The sequence below is a fragment of the Theropithecus gelada genome, chromosome 3 (genome assembly GCF_003255815.1).
Source record: "Theropithecus gelada isolate Dixy chromosome 3, Tgel_1.0, whole genome shotgun sequence".
NCBI lineage: Eukaryota > Metazoa > Chordata > Mammalia > Primates > Cercopithecidae > Theropithecus > Theropithecus gelada.
The window spans coordinates 65069064-65092431 of NC_037670.1; the positions used below are offsets into that span (position 1 = coordinate 65069064).

Consider the following 23368-nt stretch of genomic DNA (forward strand, 5'->3'; position numbering starts at 1 on the left):
GGCACAGTAGCTCACACCAGTAATCCCAGCACTTTGGGAGGCCGAGGCGGGCAGATCACTTGAGGTCAGGAATTCGAGACCACTCTGGCCAACATGGTGAAACCCCACCTCTACTAAAAATACAAAAAATTAGCCGGGCGTGGTGGTGGACGCCTGTAGCCCCAGCTACTCAGAAGGCTGAGGCAGGAGAATGGCATGAACCCAGGAGGGGAGGTGGAGCTTGCAATGAGCCAAGATCGCACCACTGCACTCCAGCCTGGGGGACAGGGCGAGACTCTGTCCCAAAAAAAAAAGCCAGCTGTGGTGGCAGGCACCTATAGTCCTGCTACTTGGGAGGCTGAGGCAGGAGAATCACTTGAACCTGGAAAGTGGAGGCTGCAGTGAGCTGAGTTCGTACCACTGCACTCCAGCCTGGGCAACAGAGCAAGACTCCATCTCAAAAAAAAAAGAAATGATTGCTTTCTTATTGGTTCTTTCTTGTCCTTATCAATGGTTACCCGCTGCTATTTTACTCTCTTACACAGGTTTGTCTCCAGGCATTTCTTGATGTTAGATTAGCCTTTCACCATCTACTGCATCTTCACATATCTTACCCTGACCCACACTGAAGAGTGACAGGGCAGTTTGACACGGTAGAGGTAGTGTGAGCTTTCAGCTCGAGCAGTAGCAACCCACCACCTGTTCTCTCTGAGCCTCCATCTCATCACTTTGAGAGACAGAGGCAGGAGGATTGTTTGAGTGCAGGAGTTTGACACCAGCCTGGGCAACATAATGAGACCTTGTCTCTACAAAAAATAAAAAATCAGCTGGGTGTGGTGGTGTACGCATATAGCCCCAGCTACTTGGGAGGCTGAGGTGGGAGGATTTCTTGCGCCCAATCACTTTGTTATCAAGGCCACTCCTAATGCTTCATTTTCTCTCTCTTGCACATCTATAAATACATGTCTAGGTATACCTATATACTTACATATATATAAACACATATGAATACATGTATATTCCCCTCTCTATCAGTCTAGCTTGGTGCTGTCATGGCATTTGTCACAATGCAATGTATCTGATTATTTTTTCCCCATTGGACAAGAAGCTGTTTGAAGAATTAGTCAGGTAATTAATAACATTTATCCTAGCATTAAACTTGGATCTGGGAGAGTAAGAAGACACCTAAGGCCTCAGGGATTTCACTCTCCAGCTGAAGGATCAGCAAATGTCAGTGTGCCTACTATATCTTCCAACTGGAAACAGAGCCAGCATGCTTACAAGGCGCAGACACCTCAGTTCAGGCCTTGGACACAGAAACGTCAGGACCTAGTGGCCCCTACATGCAGGACAAGCAGCCCCGGCAAACTATGGTGAGGGTGGTGTCTTGGAGGGGGCGGGTGCTTCAGGCAGGACACAGCCTGCCTGTGATGGAGAAGCAGGGCCTCCACACTGCCAACCTGCAGCAAGCATGACCTGGAAGGGCAGATGTGTTCAACAGCGGCAAAATGACATTAGGAAGGAACAGAAACCACAGTGAGGGGGCGACAGGCACAGCCAGGCCAGGCCGCAGACAGGGCTTCGGGAAGTTGTGTGGATGCTGTCACTGGCGCAGTCATCACCGGATGAAAGACGGAAGGCCAAACCCAAACCCAGTCCAGACAGTGCGGGCGTAGCTCAAGCACTTACATGGGGGGGAAGGAGAGTCTACTTCCTGTAGGATCCTTAGGGCCAAGTTGGGTTTCTGCTTTGCTTAGATACTTTGAGTCAATGGCCGGTAGCCTCAGCTGTGTGAGGGAACACACAAAACCCTGAGTTAGTGGAAAGCACTCAACAACTAGAAGAAAACTCACCAATGGTAGCAAAGATACAAAGCTTATAGGGCTGGACTTTCAATGTGGTCATTGTAAATGGTCACAATAAAATATAATTCAGCAATCATCTCATTCAACAAAATAGTCATGTAAAAGGGACAGTCTGTAACTCAAAAGCAGTTGTTATATTCGAGTAAAGATGCCATCTGCTCAGGAGGAAAAACAATGAACAGCTAAGAGCCTGGTCCTGAAGGAATTTCCCACACCCGGATGAAAACATATGTTCACAAAAGCACCTGTATGCTTTTGTAATAATCACCCAGAACTGGAAGCAACCCAGATGTCCACCAACAAATGAATGGATAAACAAATGGTATCATGATCAGCCAATGAAACTCAGCAACAGAAATGAATGAACTACTGATACTCGGAACAGCACGGCCACGCGTATGTAATGTAGATGCATAATGTACATGCATTACACCACATTGGAGAAGTCAAGCAGGAAAGACTGCACGCCGTATGATTCCGTTGATTTCACATTCTGGAAAAGGAAGTGTACGAATTAAAGAAAGAGGAAAGAAACACAAAATGCGGCTTGACAGTCAAAGACAGGTTTTCTTTAGTTAAAACCTGAGAGGCGCTCCTGGCCGATTGTGGTCAGGAGCACTTTTTCTTACAGACTAAAAGTATATATTGGTTTTAGGGTGAGGGGGCTTATGAGAAGCTTGGAATGTCCATGTGTGTGGAGAAGTTCATGGTGGGGTTGGAAACTCTCTGGGAGGAGGGGAGGTTATCTCAGGGCAGGCATCTTTCAGCCCGGAGGGCGGTTAACTCGGGCCTGGAATCTTCCTGGCTGGAGGGAGCTTATTTAGGGGCCACCATGTCTCTGGTCAGGGAGGAGTTTGAATGTTTCTGGTTGGAGATGTTACCTGTGGTTCATTGACCTTAGCCGTTAGGCTGATGCCCCTTGGATTTAGGCGGTTTTAATTAAGGTGGACTTTTAGAATGAGAGGCTTGTCCAAGATGGCGATGCTCCTGCTCTGTCCAGAAGAACTATAAAGACTGAAAACAGATCGGGACTTGCAAGGGTCTGGTGAGGGGCTGACCATAAAAAGGTGTAGAAATGCTGGGGGCGACAGGGCTGCTATGTTCCTTGACGGCTGTGGTGGTACACAAGGGACACCTTAGTCAAAACCTGGAGAGCAGTTCTCTATAAAAGGTGGGTTTCACTCTATGTAAATTATTTCTTATTAAAAGAAATATAAATAAATGCTACAGGAAAACTGGAAAAAACCAAACCAAGCAAACAAAATCCGTGGAGGTATTGCTAACAATTACAGGAAGAAAAGATGGCTATTCAAAAAAAGGAAACAAGATCCCCCGATCACCCTGTAGGTGAGCAAGACCCCCATGAATGCTGGTAACCAACAGGCAACACATGTGCCCTAAGTCTTGTCAAGCGTCCACCACGTGCCCCATGTGGGGCCAGGGCACAGTTGAGGAAGCACTTTGTCGGCTGGCCCACGCCCAGGATGTGATCATCACTCATAGGTGACCTTCTTACCAAAGTGGTGATTGTGTTGTCTTATTAGGGCAATCGGAGTCCATCCCGATGCGGTGCTCATCCCCTGCACCTTACCCGACATCATGTCCCTCTACCTGTTAAATATTCAGCATGTGTATCTTTAACCACCACCGCTTGTCACCCTATCTCCTTCCCCACAGTGAGGGGCTGGCTTCCGGAACTTTGTGCAGCCCCTAGCACACCTTTTGTAAATGGGTACTAACTTAGAAACCCCACTTGATTTGAGAGTGATATAGCATTTAGCATTTTAAGATTTCTGTAGATGTGAGCTGTAACCATGGTTAATATCCAAAGGTTCATTTGTCACTAGAGGCTGTAACTCAGTGTAATTGGCCACTTGCACAACACTAAGAGATAGATCTGATTCTTAACATGGTCCATTTTGGCTGAGTGTCTACGGTAGTATCCATCTGTAGATCCAGCTACTCAGGAGGCTGTGGCAGAGGAGCCCTTGAGCCCAGGAGTTCGAGGGTGTAGTGAGCTATGATAATGCCGCTGCACTCCAGCCTGGGTGACAGAGAGAGAACTTCTCTCTAATTAAAAAAATAAACAAAAAACAACAATAAAAGGTCCAGTGCCTTTGCACGGATCACGGAAACAACCCAAAATCCGAATCACAGCTGGACGTGGAGATCTTAAAGAAAAAGCATGTGGCCCATTGCAGCCAGTTGACATTCTACTTGGTGTTCAGCTACTGAAGTCCCCAAAATAAACTGAGGGGTTTCCCTTCAAACCAAGATGCTGAGGCAACAGTCTAGGAATCAGGCATAGATAGTTCATAACAACTGCCGCCTATGCTGAGACACATCCATTCTCTTCACTGTTCAAAATGATCACCTGTCAGGTGACAACAGTGTTCACTCTTATTCTCAGTATCAAACACTACTGTTATTTGTAATGTGAACTTCACCGTTTCACTCACAAACCCCAGAGTTGCAAGAACTGAGACTAATCTGAGATGTGGTGCTGAAGCCCCAGGCAATACTGAGCCCTTGGCAGAGCTGCAGGCCTGGCTCTTGTTCCTTCCAGCCCCAAGGAAAGGGGATAGAAGGGCCTCTGATCAAGACTTCCCAACAACAGAGCCACCAATTCAAGATTGCTTCCAACTTTCTTCATTGCATTCTTAAAATACACATCCTCTGAGAAGGCTTCACTGCACGGCCAGTCACTCCTTTGTGATCAAATACACCACCAGGACTTCACATAGAAGAAGAGAATTCATCTTCTCTTCCTTTATTATCAACAAAGAGTATTCCAGAAAACGCTTAATACTTAAATAAATGAAAACATTCAGAAATGGGATACCTAAATATAAAATTCCTTTTCTGTATTTGCCAGATCAGAAGTGCTAAGCCAGTTTTCCTCTAGATAAGCATTAACTATCTGTAAATCATCTAGCAAAAAGGAATCTTACCTTTAAAGTCATTATTCATAAAAAGAAAAAGAAAGACCACAGTATGGTGGCTGCTTGCCTTTTAGTAGATCCAAACTTAAAACACAGAGCACGTGGCCGATGCCACAGGCAACATAAGACGCCACCAGCAGCTAACATCACAGCACTTAATTACTCGGGGCCACAGAAGCAAAGCGGATGCGGATGCCATCTATTTATGGGCTCCCATCACCTTTTTTTTCTCCTTTTCAAGTTCCTCAGCCTCTCTTTGCCAAACTGTTTTCATGTCGAAGTCGAAGGGCCCTCTTCTGGATGCATAGCTACCGTTGGCCTGATCGGGGTTAAATTCTTCATGAACCATGTAATCCGGCATGGAGACAGCCCGCACTCTGCAAGGACAGACAGCAGTTATAGCCCAGTGCTCAGAGCCATTTCAGCTCCCTCCCTCCCTTTCATCTCCATTGCTGGCTCTCCCTCTCCCTCTCTCCTGTCTCCCTCCCTCTCTCACTGTCTCCCTCCTTTCCTTTCTCCTCTCTCTCTCCCTCTCTTTCTCTCTCTCTCTCTCTCTTTTCCTCTTCCTCTTCTTTCCCTCTTTCTCTTTCTCTCCCTCCCTTATTCTTTTCTCTTCCGTCTCTCTTGACATCAGCACTACCCATCCTCCTTGAAAACACAGACAGGCCTTTCCCTCCTATGCCTGCTAAGCAACACACCAACCCCTCCAGGGCCTGCCTCCCAGGAGGGCCACTCAGAAATCACAAGGTCTCAACATTAGTAAAACGAGATATACTAAAATATGAAATTATAAAACATATCTTCTAAAATAATTATTTATTTTAGAATAGCATCTACCACTTTGACCCCTTAAAATAACTAAACACCCTTAAACATTTACCATTTAACATGTTCATTTAAAATAATAATAACATGCTCTGTTTCCTGTTGGATGGTCATTTTTAATGTGGGCATTTAAACTAGCAACCAGTCTTCCCATACACACAGCGCATACAGAAGGGGCATCAAAGGCACTGGAATGCTTCAGCCTTTAGATCCCCGAAGATCTGTACACATAACCAGGTTTGAACAGGGAAGAATACTGCATTCAAATTTGACACGGCAGCACAACCCCCTCTACCACGCAGTGTCTGAGGGGCTGCAGGGACCGCCCCCCTCGCAATGTCCCGCTCCTCATTTGCACTTGTTCAGGGCTCCAGGATGCTGAGAAGAGGCCCCAGCTGCAAAGTGGGCATCAAGGGCAAGGTTGAGGAGTAGGGTCCTGGGCACCACTGCAGCAAAGCCCCTAAAAGAGGTGGCTGGGGTCCTCTGAGAGAGTGAGTGAAGAGGCCAGGGAGCAGCGGTCAGAGGCTGGAAATGCAGGCTTGGAAGGTGGCCCCAGATACCCAGTAAGAGAAGCCACGAGTGTGGCTGAGTTGCTCAGGGAGCACAGGTGTGAGAAGCGGCACCTCTCCCCAGCCCTCCCACTTCTGATACAGTCTGAGGGCAGTAAAAAGCCCACAGAGACAGATGAGCATTGAAAACAACAAAGGGAGGGACAATTTTTTTAAAAAGCGTGTTAAGTTGTAGCTCCTGGGTTCCCAGATTTTCAGTGAAGGAAGAATTTCTCCTGTGCTTCCCACTCTTCACATCCTCGGCCTGTCCCAGGACCTGGAGCAGGTGGTCTGCAGTCCAGAGGAGGACAAGGTCCCAGGAGGACGAAAAACACTGAAGGCCCCAGAAGTAGATCATCACTAGAAGGCTTGGACAATTAGTAAGGACATATAGGGTGGGAGGAGACAGCAAAGGGACAGGGGTACTAACAGTTTGGAAGGAAAAAGCAGAAAGAAGAGACGAAAAAGTCCATGTGGAAGTGTGGATATGGGAGGAAGGGGCATGCCTGAGATAACACTCTCCAGGAGCACCCCAGAGACATGAAGTGCCCCCACCTCCCCCCAAGAATTAACCGTTGGCTCAGGGCACCCAGCTAGAGCAGGAGCCGCCCTCGGCTGCAAGAAAGTGCACAGCTGCTTAGAGTCCAGTAGCTGCAGGACCACTGGGCACCCCTCAGTCAGAGCTCAGGGTCAAGGGTGCTCAGGAAACCCATCCCTCCACATCTGCCTGGGGTACTCGCTTTCTACTCTCACCTGAGGCTGCCTGCTCTGCTCTGTTCTTGCAAGCGCACGCAGCATTGCAGGAGTGCCCCCAGTCTCCTGCTTCCCCTTCTAAGACTCTCTCTTCTTGCTCAGCTCATCCACTTTGATGTAACCTCTGTTAGCACAGAGTATTCCTTTTTTTTTTTTTTTTTTTTTTTTTTTGAGATAGTCTTGCTCTGTCACCCAGGCTTGAGTGCAGCAGTGCTATCTTGGCTCACTGCAACCTCTGCCTCCTGGGTTCAAGCAATTCTCCGGTCTCAGCCTCCCAGGTAGCTGGGACTACTGGCGTACACCACCACATCCAGCTAATTTTTGTATTTTTAGTAGAGATGGGGTTTCACGATATTGGTCAGGCTGGTCTCGAACTCCTGACCTCAGGTGATCAACCCACCTGGGTGTGAGCCACCCTGCGTATTCATTTTAAACTACAGAGGGAACCAGAATCCTGAAGACAAAAGTCACGTTGTGGCCATGGCAGAACATTCAAGTAACACCAGATAACTACCTGGAAATATATCTATGGTAGTCCTATTTTCAAGCCAAAAAAAATGGGGAAATGGCCTGAAATGATTTTTCATTTTACCTCTCAATCCAAGAGAGGTGGTTTTGGAGATAAAGTTTGCATGTCCACAAATAGAAATTTCTTAGACATTTCAAATATTATGGGAAAAATGGCTCCTCATAACTCAATACTGAACATAGAAATTCAGGATTTCATATATTTGTAGCTTTACCTAGTGTCTTTTGTCTTTAATGAGAACCCTTTGGGATAGGCTGCTATTTCTACGTCAGGAGGATGTGGTCAGTCCTACTGAGAGACAGGACTAGCTGGATTTCCTAGGCCTGCTAAGAATTACTAAGCCTAGCTGGCGAAGGTGACCGCACCCACCTTTAAACACCGGACTGGTAACTCAGCTCACACCCGACCAATCAGGTAGTAAAGAGAGCTCACTAAAATATCAATGAGGCTAAAAGCAGGAGATAATGAAATAGTCAATCATCTGTTGCCTGAGAGCACAGGGGGAGGGACAATGATCGGGATATAAACCCAGGCATTTGAGCTGGCAGTGGCAAACTCCTCTGGGTCCCCTCCCATTGTATGGGAGCCCTGTTTTCACTGTATTAAATCTTGCAACTGTACACTCTTCTGGTCTGTGTTTGCCCCGGCTTGAGCTGAGCTTTCGTCCGCTGTCCACCACTGCTGATTGCCTCCGTCGCAGACCTGCCGCTAATTTCCACCCTTCGGATCCGGCAGTGTCCACTGCACTTCTGATCCAGCGAGGCACCCATTGACACTCCCCATCGGGCTAGAGGCTCCTCATTGTTCCTGCACAGCTAAGTGCCTGGGTTTGTCCTAATGGAGCTGAACACTAGTCGCTGGGTTCCAAGGGTCTCTTCGTGAACCACATCTTCTAATAGAGCTATAACACTCACCGCATGGCCCAAGATTCCATTCCTTGGAATCCGTGAGGCCAAGAATCCCAGGTCAGAGAACAAAAGGCTTGCCACCATCTTGGGAGCTCTAAGAACAAAGACCCGCCGGTAACACTACAGCGCAATTTACCAAGAAGGAGCCCAAAGACACACGACTCTAGGGTGGCACAAAATGCCAGGGTTTCCAGAACTCTGGTTTTCTGACAACTTAGGCTATATCCCTCAAAGAGCGGGCTATTGTAAAAGAGAACCTGAAGTTGTCATATTACATGCTTACTATCAGTATTAGACATTTGTATTTTTAAAATTCAAATTGGGCTATTTTTTTTCCTGTAAAGATAAACAACAATGTGAGTGCTTTAAGATACTTACTCTTGCTGGTTGGCTGTCGGTGGCTTGCTGTGGTGGATGTACCAGTCTGGCAGGGAGTAGGCCACCGGGGAGCCTTTCCTGGTCCCAGGGGCGAAGTGCTTCAACAAATCTCAAAGAGAAAATGACATGGCTGTGAGACACACCGTTGCCCCTACACAGACACACAGCATTGCCAGTGATAGGCTCAATTTACAAGGGGAACTGTAGGTCTCCCTGGGGTTGCCTCTGGGATCCAGGGGCTAACAGAGCATCCCTGATCCTCACCTGTCTCTGCACAGGCTGACAGTTGGGCGTCCTGCTTTGTGCTCAAGAAGGGACATCCTGTATGCCTCCCCACATCTCACTCTTTGCAGATCTGGACAGAGCTCCTGGTCTTGAGCTGCATCTATGCAGGCCAGCATCCACCAGTTCCTGGAGGGGGCCCGTCCCTCCACTGCTGAGGTCTCCAGGGACTGCACATGCTGGCTCCCTCATCCTCAGCTACCCCCACACCATTCTCCTAGCATAGGACAGTCTGACTGTCCTCTGCCACTGTGGAGCTGTCCCTAACCCCACCCCCACCATTTCCAGAAGAAGCTACCCCTCCAGGTTTCCAGATGGGAAGTAGGATACAAGCCCCTGAAAGGTACCTGGGAGATTTCACAGTCACCTTGGAGCCAACCCTGAGAGGCACAGAGAGTACAGGGTCCTTCTCAGAGGCCCAGGCCAGCTCCCGACTCACCCACTTGCTTTCTAGCTCCCCACACTTCCCTCCTCTGGTTTCAAAAAGCAGGGAGTGGGAAGAACTGACTTTCCTGATAATAAGGACAGCAAAATGATAACAGTGCCCATGGCAGTAGCAGACAACTTTGGTTGACCTATTACTATCAATAATAAAATTTTAACTTTTCATTTTTTTTTTTTACTTTTAAAGCACTTTTCATTGTTAAATGTTTCAGACTTACAGAAACATTGCAAGAATATTATGAGTTCCCCTGTACCCTGACCTAGGCTCCCCAGATGATATTCTACCATATTTGCTTTATGTTTTCTCTCTTTGTCTATCCCTCTCTCTCATTATTATTTTTGTTGTCATTATTGTTTTCAGAATCATTGGGCAGCGTGTTGCAGACATAATGCCCAGTCATCCCCCTATATCTCAGCGGATGTTGCCAAAAGACATTCCTGACGTAATCATGGCACAATGATCACATTCAGGAAACTACTATTGATGCAATTTTTTTATCTGATTTACCGACATTCAGAGTTTGTCCCCTTAATGTTCTTTTAAACAACAGCAGGAGGAGGTGAATCTAAGAAAAAATGTCTAGGTCCTGTTCTCTGAGTGTCACACCTAGTCCATCAAACTGTTTAGTCCAACCTTTTAATATTAAAGCAAAGATGTCACCATTTTGCTTCCCATTTTCTTTCTGACAATCCCCACAGGAGTAATGGCAGCCAGAGGGGAAAAAAGGTTAGTGTCTCTCAAAGTCACTGACCCCAAGACTGGCTCTGAGACATTTTAGATGTGATCTCCCAACCCTCTGAGTAATTTCTGTTGAGCTCAAATACCTTAGTTTTTAGCATGATTAAGCAGTCCTTTCTCAATTAAATCATGTATCAAAATTTGATCCTCATCAACATCACACTGAAACTCATCTATGGTCTTCATTTTCTAAAACATTTTCATACAAAGGACAAGCCGCAATGAGAATAAACAACAGGAAACAAAACCTTTTCAAAAATTAGCCAAGAGTTGGTAGCGTGCAAAGACAGATTCTCTCTTGGAGGCAACTTCCTGAGATTCTCTTTGTAATAAGAATATAAAGTGGGTGAGGGAAGGTTGGATCATCGCAAAGGCATTACTCAGAAGAAATATCCTACACAGGCAATTCTGTGAATTCGGCCTATTTATTCTAACATCATAAAAATTAGCTCATCCCTGGAGAGCATGCCCATCCCTACACCTAGTTAATTAAACTAAATTTCCAAAGGCCCTAAGCTAAACATGTAGACTCTATAGTAATATTTTTATATGGAAGAAATTAGGAACAAACGCCCCCCTCACCGCCCACGAGGCTGCCACATTGAACAGGGCAGGCGGGGGCTCACCAGGCCTGCCGCCTTGTTTCGCGAGCTTCACATATTCCGAATCTGTTTCTTTTATCCAGTATCTCCGAGTCCCAGGCAGGTCCCTGCCGTGTGAGTCTCCCAAATTGCTGAGACCTGGGATCTGGGACGCCGGTGGGGCATCCACGGCCTTCTCAGAGCGCTTCACTGGAACATGGTAATACCAATCTATAGAGGAGAGAGGCAGAGGGCCACGCTGTTGCTGTGTGCCAGGGTGGCCTCTAGTCCTCTACCAGAGTGTCTATGCAGACAGCCCCATCAGGTGGAGTAGTGCAGGCCACAGAGCCTATTAGCAAGGAAGAAAATGCCCTCTTCTGAGTTCCTGATGTGAATCATAACACAAGCCATGCAATCCAGTCTCTACTGCCCACCAAGACGCCACCACTGGCACCAACCAAGGGGAAAGCTCTGAGGGCTCAGCCTCTTTCATGGGTGCTTTAGCTTCCCAGGGAGTTACCCAAGCCTCATTAGGTCTCTGTCTCTCTCTCCTAATCCTCCATAAAAATAAGACAACTGTATTTCCGGTTATGCTGGGAAATATACATTCCTGAAAAATCCCAAATCACTTAAATAAAACGTTATGGGTAAGCCTGTGGAATATATGGCTAAATGTTGACCAAGATTTGCTAAATTTAGTATGCTAAAAATACTGAAATCTAAGTTCTGTCACAGAAATAACAGCCTGTTTGAACACATTTACCACTAGCACAAAAGTGACAAGAGGCGGAACTGGGGAGTGGTCAAAGAGACCTGTCCACCGAGCAAGGGTGCTAGAATCAGCTTAGCAGCCCATCTCCACACGAGCGAGTACAGTACCTTCCCTCTACCCAGACTCCCCACGTGAGAGTTCATCTCACCTTATCACTCCTTCTCCCTCTCTCCTTGTCCCTTTCATTATTATTAATGTGTAATTACTGTTTCCAATAAAAATGGCTTTGCTTATGCCTGAGGCCAAAGAGGTCAGTGAAAGGTGGCCAGAGGTCTAGATGGTTCCTGAAAAGTGGTAGAAACAGGTGCCTATGTGTTATGGAAAAACTTCTCAGGTGGAGACTCAGAGATTCTTAAGGTGACTGGGTTTGGCTCCCTTGAGAAAGATCAAGTTGAAACACAGGGAGTGTAGATTGTGTGGTTTCTATTGTCAAAGGTCCCATGAAGAAGCCAGGCACAATTGAGTGGAGGAGCAGAGCTACTCTCTGTCCTTCCTCCCTTCCTGATTGGAGCCCATGCAGAAAGGGGCTGTGGACAGAGAAGCTGAACATGGGCCTGGTAAAGCCATGAGGCTCCCTAAGGCCTTGAGCTGAGGGCATCCAGGACAGGCCCTGCAGACTGGCTTGGGACCACCCAGGAGACTCCCTGGAGTCCTACTGGGAGCTTCTGTCAAGTGAGTTGGCAAAATCCCAGGGACCTGGAGTTACCAGTGTTTATTGATGACCCTCACAGAGAGAAGAGATCCAGGGCATTCAGACAACTGGTGTTCTAGGTAACTATTTGAATCTGAAATTGATTAACCAGATACCCAAATAAAAGACAAAAAAATCACACCTGATTGAGAACTTTAGAAACAAAACCCAGAAAGAATGTCAGATACAAAAGATGCAATTAATGTGACACAAGTGACTGGGTGTATTCAGTAGCACTTATCAGAATGTACTGTCACAGGGGCAGTATGTTCAGAGTCTAACACAATACCCTCTTCTTGGGTAGATATAATGTCTAATTTTATGTGTCAACTTGGCTGGACCATGGTACCCAGATATTGGTAAGGCATTATTTTAGCTGTGTCTATGACGTTTTTTAGATGAAAATAACATTAAAAACAGTAGAATTTGAGTGAAGTAGACTGTCCTCTGTAATGTAGGTGGGCTTCCTCCAATCAGAGTAAAGCAAAAATAAAATGCTAAGCCCCGTGCCCCCCCATCCCCTAGCTGACTGAATGAATCCCCCTACTCAGCCAAGGGCATTCCAAAGTAAACCTGAAAAACTAGTTCAGGCCATAATGGGAAGGGAGGTTGCACGTGCCTCCTTATACCCTCCTTCCTTTAGAATTCAGGCACAGCAGACCAGCATTATCATTAAAACAGAGATCTTAAGACTGAAAAAACAGACTGTTTGTGGCAATCAGAGACCAAATTGCAACCTGACTGCAATGTAGTAGAGCATCACATGACAGATAGCAGGTCCTGAAAGAAATTGAAGTATTTTACCACAAAATAGATTTCTTTGACATAGTTTGAAATGGTCCTACAAAGCTGTCTCTTGTGGGGAAAATCTGCATTCTGTAGAGAATCTCCTTCCCTTTCCAGCTCTTTTCCTGATCCAGGAGAGAATTAATTGAGTCTGACACCTTTTTAGGTCTGATAAGAGATGTTAGACGGGCGGATCATGAGGTCAGGAGATCGAGACCACCCTGGCTAACGTGGTGAAACCCCATCTCTACTAAAAAAATACAAAAAACTAGCCGGGCGAGGTGGCAGGCGCCTGTAGTCCCAGCTACTCGGGAGGCTGAGGCAGGAGAATGGCGTGAACCCGGGAGGCGGAGCTTGCAGTGAGCTGAGATCCGGCCACTGAACTCCAGTCTGGGTGACAGAGCAAGACTCCGTCTCAAAAAAAAAAAAAAAAAAAAAGAGATGTTTACATCTACTCTCTCTGAAGTTGGCTACCTGGAGACTTCATCTACATGACAAAAACCCTAGTCTCTGCAACTCCTTATCTTAACCCAGTCACTACTTTCTATTGATTCTGTGTCTTTGGTTAATAACTTGCAATGAATTACCAATCAGAAAATCTTTAAATCCACCTATGACCTGGAACCAACTCCCACCCACATACACACACACATACTTGGAGTTATCCCACCTTTTCAAACTGAATGGATGTATTCCTTACATGGATTGATTGATGTCTTCCTATGACTTCTGTCTCCCTAAAATGTATAAAATCATGCTGTGACTCAACCATCTTGGGCACATGTTCTCAAGACCTCCTGGGGCTGTGTCACAGGCCTTGGCCACTCATATTCAGCTTAGAATAAACCTCTTTAAATATTTTACAGAGTTTGACTCTTTTTGTGGGCAATTAATTGAAAGTCTTAAGAGAAAAGAATGAGATTCCCCCAGAAAGAGGAAACTCTTCCTCCAGACTGCTCTGAAACTCAAACAGCAACATCAGCTCTTCCCTGGGTCTCTGGCCTGCTGGTCTGCACTGCAAATTTCGAACCTGCCAGCCTCCACAATCATGTGAGCCAATTCCTTAAAACAAATCTCTCTCTCTCTCTTTACATCTATCTATCTATCTATCTGTCTATCTATCTATCTATGTATATATGTGTATGTATATAGAAAGGTAGACATGGATATGCTGTTGGTTATGTTGGTGTGGAGAATGCTGACTAACGCAGTAGACACACAGGAAAATAGTACTGAATAAATCGATTCATTTAAGCATACAGAAATGAGAAGTAACCATCCTTTAAAGCTAAAAGCTTAGACATCGAATTTTTAATGGATGGTATTTAATACAATCTTTTAAGTATCTAAAGGACATTAAATAGCTGAATAAACACTATATGGTTTTGTAAAGGAAAGAAAAAAATTGGAAAAGGTTTAAAGAATTGCACAAAAGATCACAGAGAATCAATTTAAGAATGAATAGGAGAATTTAGCAGCTTCATAGTCTGATCATATTCAGTTCAAATATTTTCTTTTTGAGAGAAGGCATTTTATTGTTGCTTTATTTTTCCACTCTGTGTTTTGATTACTAATTAATCCACAGAGAACAGTGTGTCTTCTACCTTCTTCTCATTACTGGAAGCTGTGAACAGGCACTGAACTCGAATCTGGTTGGCCATTTCTAAATGCAGGCAAAGGAGGCACTCAGAGAGCGAGGGCCCGGATCAGTAAGAACCAACCGTGATCACCTCATGCGCGCGCACACACACACATACACACACACAGAGGGTTAAAGGGACTAAGAGTTATCACAGTTTTTATCATGCAAAACACATTGTTGGCACTTGTACCATATCAATCATTTACTATCATATAGATTTTTTTATATATAGCCTTCCCTGCCTTCTTGTTTGCCAAATATTAGTACCCTTGTTTCATCAGTGAGGAAACACAGTCTGTGACAGTCTATGAGATGAACTAAAGATCCCCCAGCTCTTCTGGTCTCTAAGGCACAAGGCAGTGTGTTACATGCTCACATACTCGCGGGGCACAGGCTCCTGCTTTAGGCTGCTGTGGCCTCACTTAACAGCTGTGGAGTCACTTACAAAGTGTGTGACCTTGGGCAAATTACTCCAAACTCTATAAAACGAGGGTAATGTTACCTTGTAGGGCTGTTATGAGGTTAAATGAGTTAGTATATATTAATATAAAGCACTTAGAACAGTGCCTGGCAGTTATTAGTGTTCCTTAGTGTTGTTCATACAGACAAGGCCACTAGAAGACACCAAGAAGTCACATAAAGGCTCCAGAGCCCACTGGGAAAAGGCAAATCAGCCAGGCCTTCTGTGCTGTTCCCTTTCCAATCCCCAGCATGGCCACACTATCTTCAATAGCGGTCACAAGGTAGCGCTCTGGGCTAGCAACATGCTTAGAGTATGCAGCAGGGCCACATATGGTTCACTTCTGAGCAGATGTGCTGGCTCCAGGGTGCCGATCAGCTCCAACTCGGCTGTCCCAGCTGATCCCCACGACCCTCTTCTCTACCCTCTTACTGTCTTTCCCAATAAAAAAAAAAAAAAAAAAAAAAAAAAAAAAAAACAGGAAAAAAGAAAAAGATGACAGCATCTCAAGACTTATTCTTCCTTCCCCTCTCCTCCACTTCAAACCCTGGCACATAAGAAAACATGAACCTCACTGAATTCCTTTTCCTGTAGCCAGACACTAAAACCAAAATGTATGTTTAACTTGCTTGGGGTCTAAAGTAGGAGCAAGGTCTAGGGATTCAATGAAATACCTAGGGAATTCAGCTAGAAAAGAAACTTCCCAGGTCAACATTCAGGAACGCAGTTGTGAGAACTGTATAGGGTTGAACTATGACAATGAAAACTTCCAAGGGATCCTGTTGCTCCAGATTGAACAAGATAGGTAGCCTTGGTTCTCTCTTGTTGAAAATAAAGAAAAACAAGACTTCCCCCACTCACATTTCTCTTTAAGTCTTGATTTCACACTCAGGCACAGGAGCAGTTTGTGGATTTCTTTGACTTGTTAGTTTTATCACTTGGTCCTCCATCGTTCACACTCCCCTCCAGCCCACGTAGAGGACGACGGGTCCACAGCGTGTCTAGTAAGCAGAGTGCACGCACCCAGCTCTTTCTGGCTGGGACGCGCTCAGGGCGCACTCACCGCAGGGAGCGTAGCGGTGCGTGGCGCCCTGAAGTTCCTTGCTCGTGTTCCTCATGGTCAGGCGCTGCACGCTGCGGGAAAAGACAGATACTGCCGGACCTGGTGTTCGCAGGTGCTCTGGACGCTGCCTGCTTGACCCGCTGTCAGAAGCTGCAACTGCAAAAGCAAAATCTGCGCGCCCCCTCTGGGTCGGTCTGTACGCCTCCACCTGACACGCCTGCAGGCGCCTTGCGATCGCCTAGCGCTGGCACTTCCATGCAGGGTGTACAGCAGGGGGCATGTCGACGCCAGGTAAACAGAAGGGAGCACATCACGCCGGTATACAGCAGGAACACATGCACGGCAGGTAGACAGCAGGGCATGTCCACACAGTGTACACAGCAGGGGCGTACGCACTCCGGGTACACAGCAGGGGCACATTCACGCGGGGTATTCAGCAGAGATGCGTGCGTGCGGGGCACACAGCAGGGGGTACGTCACGTCGGGTATTCAGTACAGGCACGTCCACGCCAGGGATACAGTAGGTACAGAGAGGATAAACAACAGGTAACAAAGGGGCCGCGGGACTTGGGCAGGCTGGGAGATCCCGCCCTGTGCTCATCCCAACCCGGCGACAAGGTGGTCCCCTCCCTCCAGCCCCGGCGCGCACTGCCCGCACCGTGAGCTCCTCACAGTGGACAAGGCCGGGGCCCCTGTGGGCGCCCCCATTGTCCTCCAGCCCGCTCAGGCTCACCAGCTCCCCGCGGGTCTCCGTGGGTGCTGCCCGCGGCGCCCGGCGTTGGAGTTTTTACACGGCTGGCGGGCTGCAGCCAACCAAACCCAAAATCCCAGGGCGCTGCGGAACCACAACATCGGCGTCGCCAGGGCAACGGCTGAACGGCCAACCGGCGGGCGCGGCGGGATCACTGGCAGCCAATAGGGGAAGCCTGGTGGGCAGCGGTGGACCAATCAGGGCCGGAAGCGGAGCGCGGGCACCGCCTATCAACTGCCCCGAGCCCAGAGCCGCACCAGCGCAGGGCTGCGCGGCGATGCCACCGGGAGCCGGGCGGGACTTAGCGGGGATGGGAGCAGGGCCTTACTGTTGCAAGCGTGTGAGGGTGTGGGAGTGTGGGGGTGTGGGGGCGTGGGGACGTGGGACCAAGGCAAGAGTCAGGCCTCAGTCCTCGTGCCGCTCTGGCTGGGAACCACAGTTACTGCAGAGAGGTCCAGAAAAATTGGGGACATGCATCATGTTTTCCAAAGTATAACTGTCTCACCCTAAAAACAGAACAAAACACCCCACCAGTATACAAAAAAAAAAAAAAAAAAAAAGAATTTACTAATGAGATGCAGGAGTAATGGTTCACTTAGTAAAGGAATCTTTAGCTTTAGACAAGTTTGCTTGCAAATTTCTCATCTAATGCGTTTTTTAAAGACTAATAAGTATTTGGAAATTGTGTGTCGATGATAAAATTATGTGAACATTCTTCCTTATATCTTATTTTTCGGGAATAATTCTGTTTTGTAAGATGAGAGACTTTTTTTAAAGCTCTTGACCATATTTATATAGAATCGTGTTTAGAACTCCAAACACTTGGCTTCAGTGCGAACTTTTTGGTTGCGTGGATTTTGAGGTCTACAGAAAGTACAATGAATATATTACCAATGGTGCTTCATGGGAATGAAGATTATCGATCTGGCATATGCTTGTTGAGGTCGATAGACACCAACAGCTATGGCACAGTTCGGTAGGAGACACTTTTGATACCCAGAAAGCCCCATGCCACTCTGGCAAAAATAATAGGGCTAATTACCCAGCGGTAACCCCTTGTGAGAGTTTGAGGGGATAAGTTGATACAGAGAACATTCAAAGAAATCCTGTTGTTCCAACGACTGCAGCAACAGTTAGTAGCCTTGGTTTTCTCTTGTTGAAATTTTTTTTAAAAAATCAAGACTTTGGCCGGGCGCGGTGGCTCAAGCCTGTAATCCCAGCACTTTGGGAGGCCGAGACGGGTGGATCACGAGGTCAGGAGATCGAGACCATCCTGGCTAACACGGTGAAACCCCGTCTCTACTAAGAAATACAAAAAACTAGCCGGGCGAGGTGGCGGGCGCCTGTAGTCCCAGCTACTCGGGAGGCTGAGGCCGGAGAATGGCGTGAACCCGGGAGGCGGAGCTTGCAGTGAGCTGAGATCCGGCCACTGCACTCCAGCCTGGGCGACAGAACGAGACTCCGTCTCAAAAAAAAAAAAAAAAAAAAAAATCAAGACTTTTTGTGACGGTGGGTATTTGACAACTTGAACTGAACAGGAGTCTGTTTCTGTTACATGAGTATAGCCTTAGAAATCTAGCAGGAGACAGGTAATATCAGAATTGGTTAAAGAGAAGATAGTTTTTGTGCAGGAATTAACTCTAATTCTGTGGTTTATCCTGCTGTAATATAATTTCATAACAAATTCTAAGCATCTTCAGTGGTCCAGTCATGAGTAATCAAGACTTCATACTGCAATGTCAAATGTTTGTTCCACTGCATATACAGGCTCTTAGGTTATTGCCAAGCATGACAAATGCTTTTGTTTGTGCAAGTCACGGCATCCTCTAGCTACGTGATTGTATGGTCAAGAGAAGGTTATTTATTTATTTATTTACTTAGAGACAGCCTTGCTCCGTGGCCCAGGCTGGAGTGCAGTGGCGCGATCTCGGCTCACTGCAACCTCCACCTCCTGGGTTCAAGCAATTCTCCTGCCTCAGCCTCCGGGGTAGCTGGGATTATAGGCACGTGCTACCACACCTGGCTAATTTTTGTATTTTTAGTACAGACAGGGTTTCGCCATGTTGGTCAGGCTGGTCTCAAACTCCTGACCTCGTGATCCACCCGCCTCGACCTCCCAAAGTGCTGGGATTACAGGCATGAGCCATGGCTCCCGGTCAAGAAGGTTATTTTTTTTAATTGATCATAATAACTGGAGCTGCCATTACCAAAGAGCATCTTTATTTCTCCATTGGATTAACAGAAGAGTACAGCATTCATCCAAGCTGATAACCTTCTTGACTAGCTGAAATCATAAGTTGGGTGATGATGAAGTGTTATCATTCTTTAGAAGAAACTTTTTATTTTATTTTATTTTATTTATTTATTTTTTTTTGACAGGATATTGCTCTGTCATCCAGGCTAAAATGCATTAGTGTGATCATGGCTCAGTGAAGCTTTGAACTCATGAGCTCAAGAGATCCTCGCACCTTAGCTTCCGGAGTAGTTAGGACTCCAGGCCCACACCACCACATCTAGCTAATTTTAAAATTTTTTAGTAGAGACAATGGTTTTGCTGTGTCACCCAGGCTGGTCTCCAACTCCTGGCCTCAAGGTATCCTCCTGCCTCAGCCTCTAGGCATGAGCCCCCCCATGCCTGGCCAATTTTTGACTTTTGCAGTGTGATTGAAATTACGAATATTTGCAAACCAGATCAGATAAGAATGTAGGTAATGATGCCATGCAAATTAAAACATGATACAAGAATAATTTATTTATAATGAGAATATCTCAATGTCTTTATTTTCTATACTTTATGACATGATCATCTTTCTACCACATTATGGCCCTCAGTATTTAGAAAGATCCAACATTCTCTGACATATATTTTCACTTTATGCCTAATTTTATTCACTTTACTTGTAGATATGCAGATAATCTCCTGCTTATGACCTTTTTGAGAAGAGGAAAAATGTATTTGAGTACAAATTCGGATTTTTCAAAGCCCTCTGGTCCTTCTTTCCTGCCTGGTCTCTGTTGGTTTACCCATGTTGTTGGCTGAAGCTGGTTTATTTAAACTTTCAGGGTACATCTTCTGTTTGTGCTTTTCCATCTCTCCACTTTGCCCTGCCTTGTTACTGTCTATTCCTATCTCAAGCAGCTGAAAACCCTTGTATAATTCCCCTCTCCAAACTTCACCTCTGTGGGTTCAGTCTTTCCCTCTAGAACACACAACACACTCTCACCAGGGTTTCACAAACTGGAGGGGCTTTTACATTTTGTGCTTTTTTTCTGATAATCTGAATAATTTAAAGACAAACTTTTCTTTTCTGATATATATTTATGTATTTCAATGTTATAGAGCAGTTTGGGTTTTCAACCTCGTTGGAGAAACAAGATCATCTTCTTTCACACAGGAGAGAGACTGGATTTCTTTGACTCTGCAGTGCTCTGCATGTGAAAATAATGGCCTTTTTCTTTGTTTGAAATTCTTCCCGAGGAAAATGACACATTTTGGATTTTTTCCAACTTTATTGAGATATAATTAACAAACAAAACTTCTATGTTTCAGTTGTACCTGTTAATTTTATACACATCTACCTTGTGAAATAATTACTACAATCAAGCTAATTGACATATTCATCATCTCGCTTAGTTACCTTTGTGTATGCGTGTGTGGGGTAAGAACACTTGAGATCTACTCTCTCAATACATTTCAAGTATGCAGTACAATATTGCTAACAGTAGTCAGCCTGCTGTACATTAGATCCCCAGAATGTATGCCTCTTGTAACTGAAACTCTGCACCTTTTGACCAACATCTGCCCATTCCCACTCCCTCTGCCTATCAGTCACTGGCAACTCCCGTTCTACTCTTCGCTTCTACAAATTTGACTTTTTAGGCTCCACATATAAATTAGATCATACAGTATTCACCTATCTGTGTCTGGTTTATTTTACTTAGCATAATGTCCTCCAGGCTCATTCATGTGGACACAAATAACACAATTTCCTACTTTTTATGCTGAATAATATTCCATTCTCTTTCTCTCTCTCTCCCCCCGCCACTCCCCACCCACCTTGTGTGTGTGTGTGTGTGTGTGCGCGCGCGCGTGTGCATAAATCACATTCATTCATCCATCAATGAACACTTGGGTTGTTTTTATATCTTGGCTTGTAAATAGTGATACAATGAACATGGAAGTGCAACTATCTCTTCAACACACTGATTTCATTTCCTTCGGATATATGTACCCAGAAGTGGGATTGCTGAATCATATGGTAGTTCTATTTTTAATTTTTTAAGGCACTTCCACACTGTTTTGCATAATGAGTATACCAATTTCCATCCCACCAACAGTATACAAGGGTTACCTTTTCTCCGCATTCTTGCCTACACTTATCTTTACATATTTTTGTTTGTTTTAAGATTAACAAATTTTTAAAATTACGGTGTCTGGCTATGTCGCCCAGGCTGGTCTCAAACTCCTGGGCTCGAGCAGTCCTCCTGCCTCAACCTCCCAAGTAGCTGAGATTACAGGCGTGTACCACTTTGTGCAACACTAGCCGCTTATCTTTTTTATAATAGCCATCCTAACAGCTGTGAAGTGATATCTCATTGTTGTTTTGATTTACATTTCCCTGATGATTAATGATGTTGAGCATCTTTTCATATGTCTGTTGGCCATGTGTATGTCTTCTTTGGAAAAAAAAATGTCTATTCAAGACTTTTGCCAACTTTTAAATTCAGTTATTTGTTTTCTTGCTATTAAGTTCCTTTGTTGTGCAAAAGCTTCTTGGTTTTTGGTTTGATGTGGTTCCAGTTATTTATTTTTGCTTGTGCTTTTGATGCATATGTAAAAAGTCATTGTCAAGACCAATGTCAAGGAGATTTTTTCTTGTTTTCTTCTAGGAATTTTATGGTTATAGCTCTTATGTTTAAGTCTTTTATCTATTTCAAGGTAATATTTGGGTATGGTGTAAGATAAGTGTCCAATTTAATTATTTTGCATGTGAATATCTAGTTTTCCCTGCACCATTCATTGAAGGGACTATAGGGTCCTTTCCTTATTGTGCACACCTGGCAAACTTATCAATGATTAGTTGGCTGTATATGTACGGGTTTATTCTTGAAAAATACACATAGACTTTGACCCAGAAATTCCTCCTCTGGGTATATATCCTTAAAGATATATTCACACATATGGATAATAACTTAAATACAAGATTACTATTGTACATTATTTTAAATATCAAACTGCCCATGAATATGAGACAGGCTAAACAGCCTATGGCCCATGCACCCAATGAAACACTATTCAATCATAAATGAATGAGGAAGATTATCTCAAACCATCAGAAAAACTTCCAAGATAAATGTTTAAGTGAAAGAAGCAAGATGGAGAGCACAGTTTATAGTAAGCTACCATTAGGAATATGGAGAGATAAATATACATATAAAATACTACATATATAATACAATGTCACATATTGTGCATGCATATCACATCTTTGAAAGGAAATAGTATAAATGGTAGCATAGATGCTAGGAGGGAGGGGAACCAATAGCTAGAAGGCAAATGCAGGGTGGAAAGGCCATATTTGCTGTGTACCATTTTGTAACTTTCAAATTTTGGACCAATAGGTAAAAAAGTAGAAACTTGGGGGTTTCTTGGGATAGATCTAGACTCTCAGAAAATAGATAGTAAATTGAAAAATAACACTTACAAATTCACCCAGAAATCAGCATAAGTAAAAAGAGAAAAGGGCAAAAACAAATATGAAGGAGCAGTTGAACTATATGGAAAGTAAAGGGGAGACACAAGTGTCAATAGGTGGACCATTCTAAGAAAATTGGGGCAGTGGCAGAGTTGCAATATTTGAAGACCTGATGGCTGAAAAATAGTCCAGAACTGAAAAAAACACACAAGTGTCCAAACTGAAAAGACTCTCTGAGTTATAAGTGAGGAAAAACAAAAACTAGTATCAAACCTGGATACACTAAAATACAACTGGAAAATATGGATAAACAGAAAATCTTAAAAACTACCAGAGAAATTGCCAAAAACACAAGAGAAATGAAGATCAGACAGAATTCTCATCAGCAACAATAATCCACGAGGCCATGGAGTAGTATCTCCAAAGTGCTGAGAGTGAAATAACTGTCATCCTAGAATTTATGCCCCAAATAAACCAGCTCATCCTTCCACCTAACTATTCTGTTTCTAGGTGTATGTTTAGAAAAACCTTGTGATGTGTATATAACAACATGCAATGAGCATTATTCTTTGCCAAAAAAAACTGAAAACAACATAAGTATACATCTATAGAAGGACGGGTACATGAACTGTCATGTATATACAATGAAATACCATAGAGTAATTAAACTGAGTGGAGTTAATGTTTCAAGATGGATAATATTGTAAGAAAACCAAGAGTGGCATAACATTTAG

At 44.9% G+C, this 23368-nt stretch overlaps 1 protein-coding gene across 1 annotated transcript in view; it reads right to left on the reverse strand.

Moving 5' to 3' along the window:
- C3H7orf57 (chromosome 3 C7orf57 homolog) overlaps positions 1-17039 on the reverse strand; it is a 29652-nt gene extending 12613 nt beyond the window's left edge. Inside the window, 6 exon segments of the mRNA XM_025380469.1 lie at positions 1669-1766; positions 5007-5163; positions 8728-8836; positions 10819-11004; positions 16188-16258; positions 16921-17039. Coding sequence (XP_025236254.1) covers positions 1669-1766; positions 5007-5163; positions 8728-8836; positions 10819-11004; positions 16188-16258; positions 16921-17039 — 740 coding nt within the window.
- Between the last annotated feature and the right edge of the window lie 6329 nt (positions 17040-23368).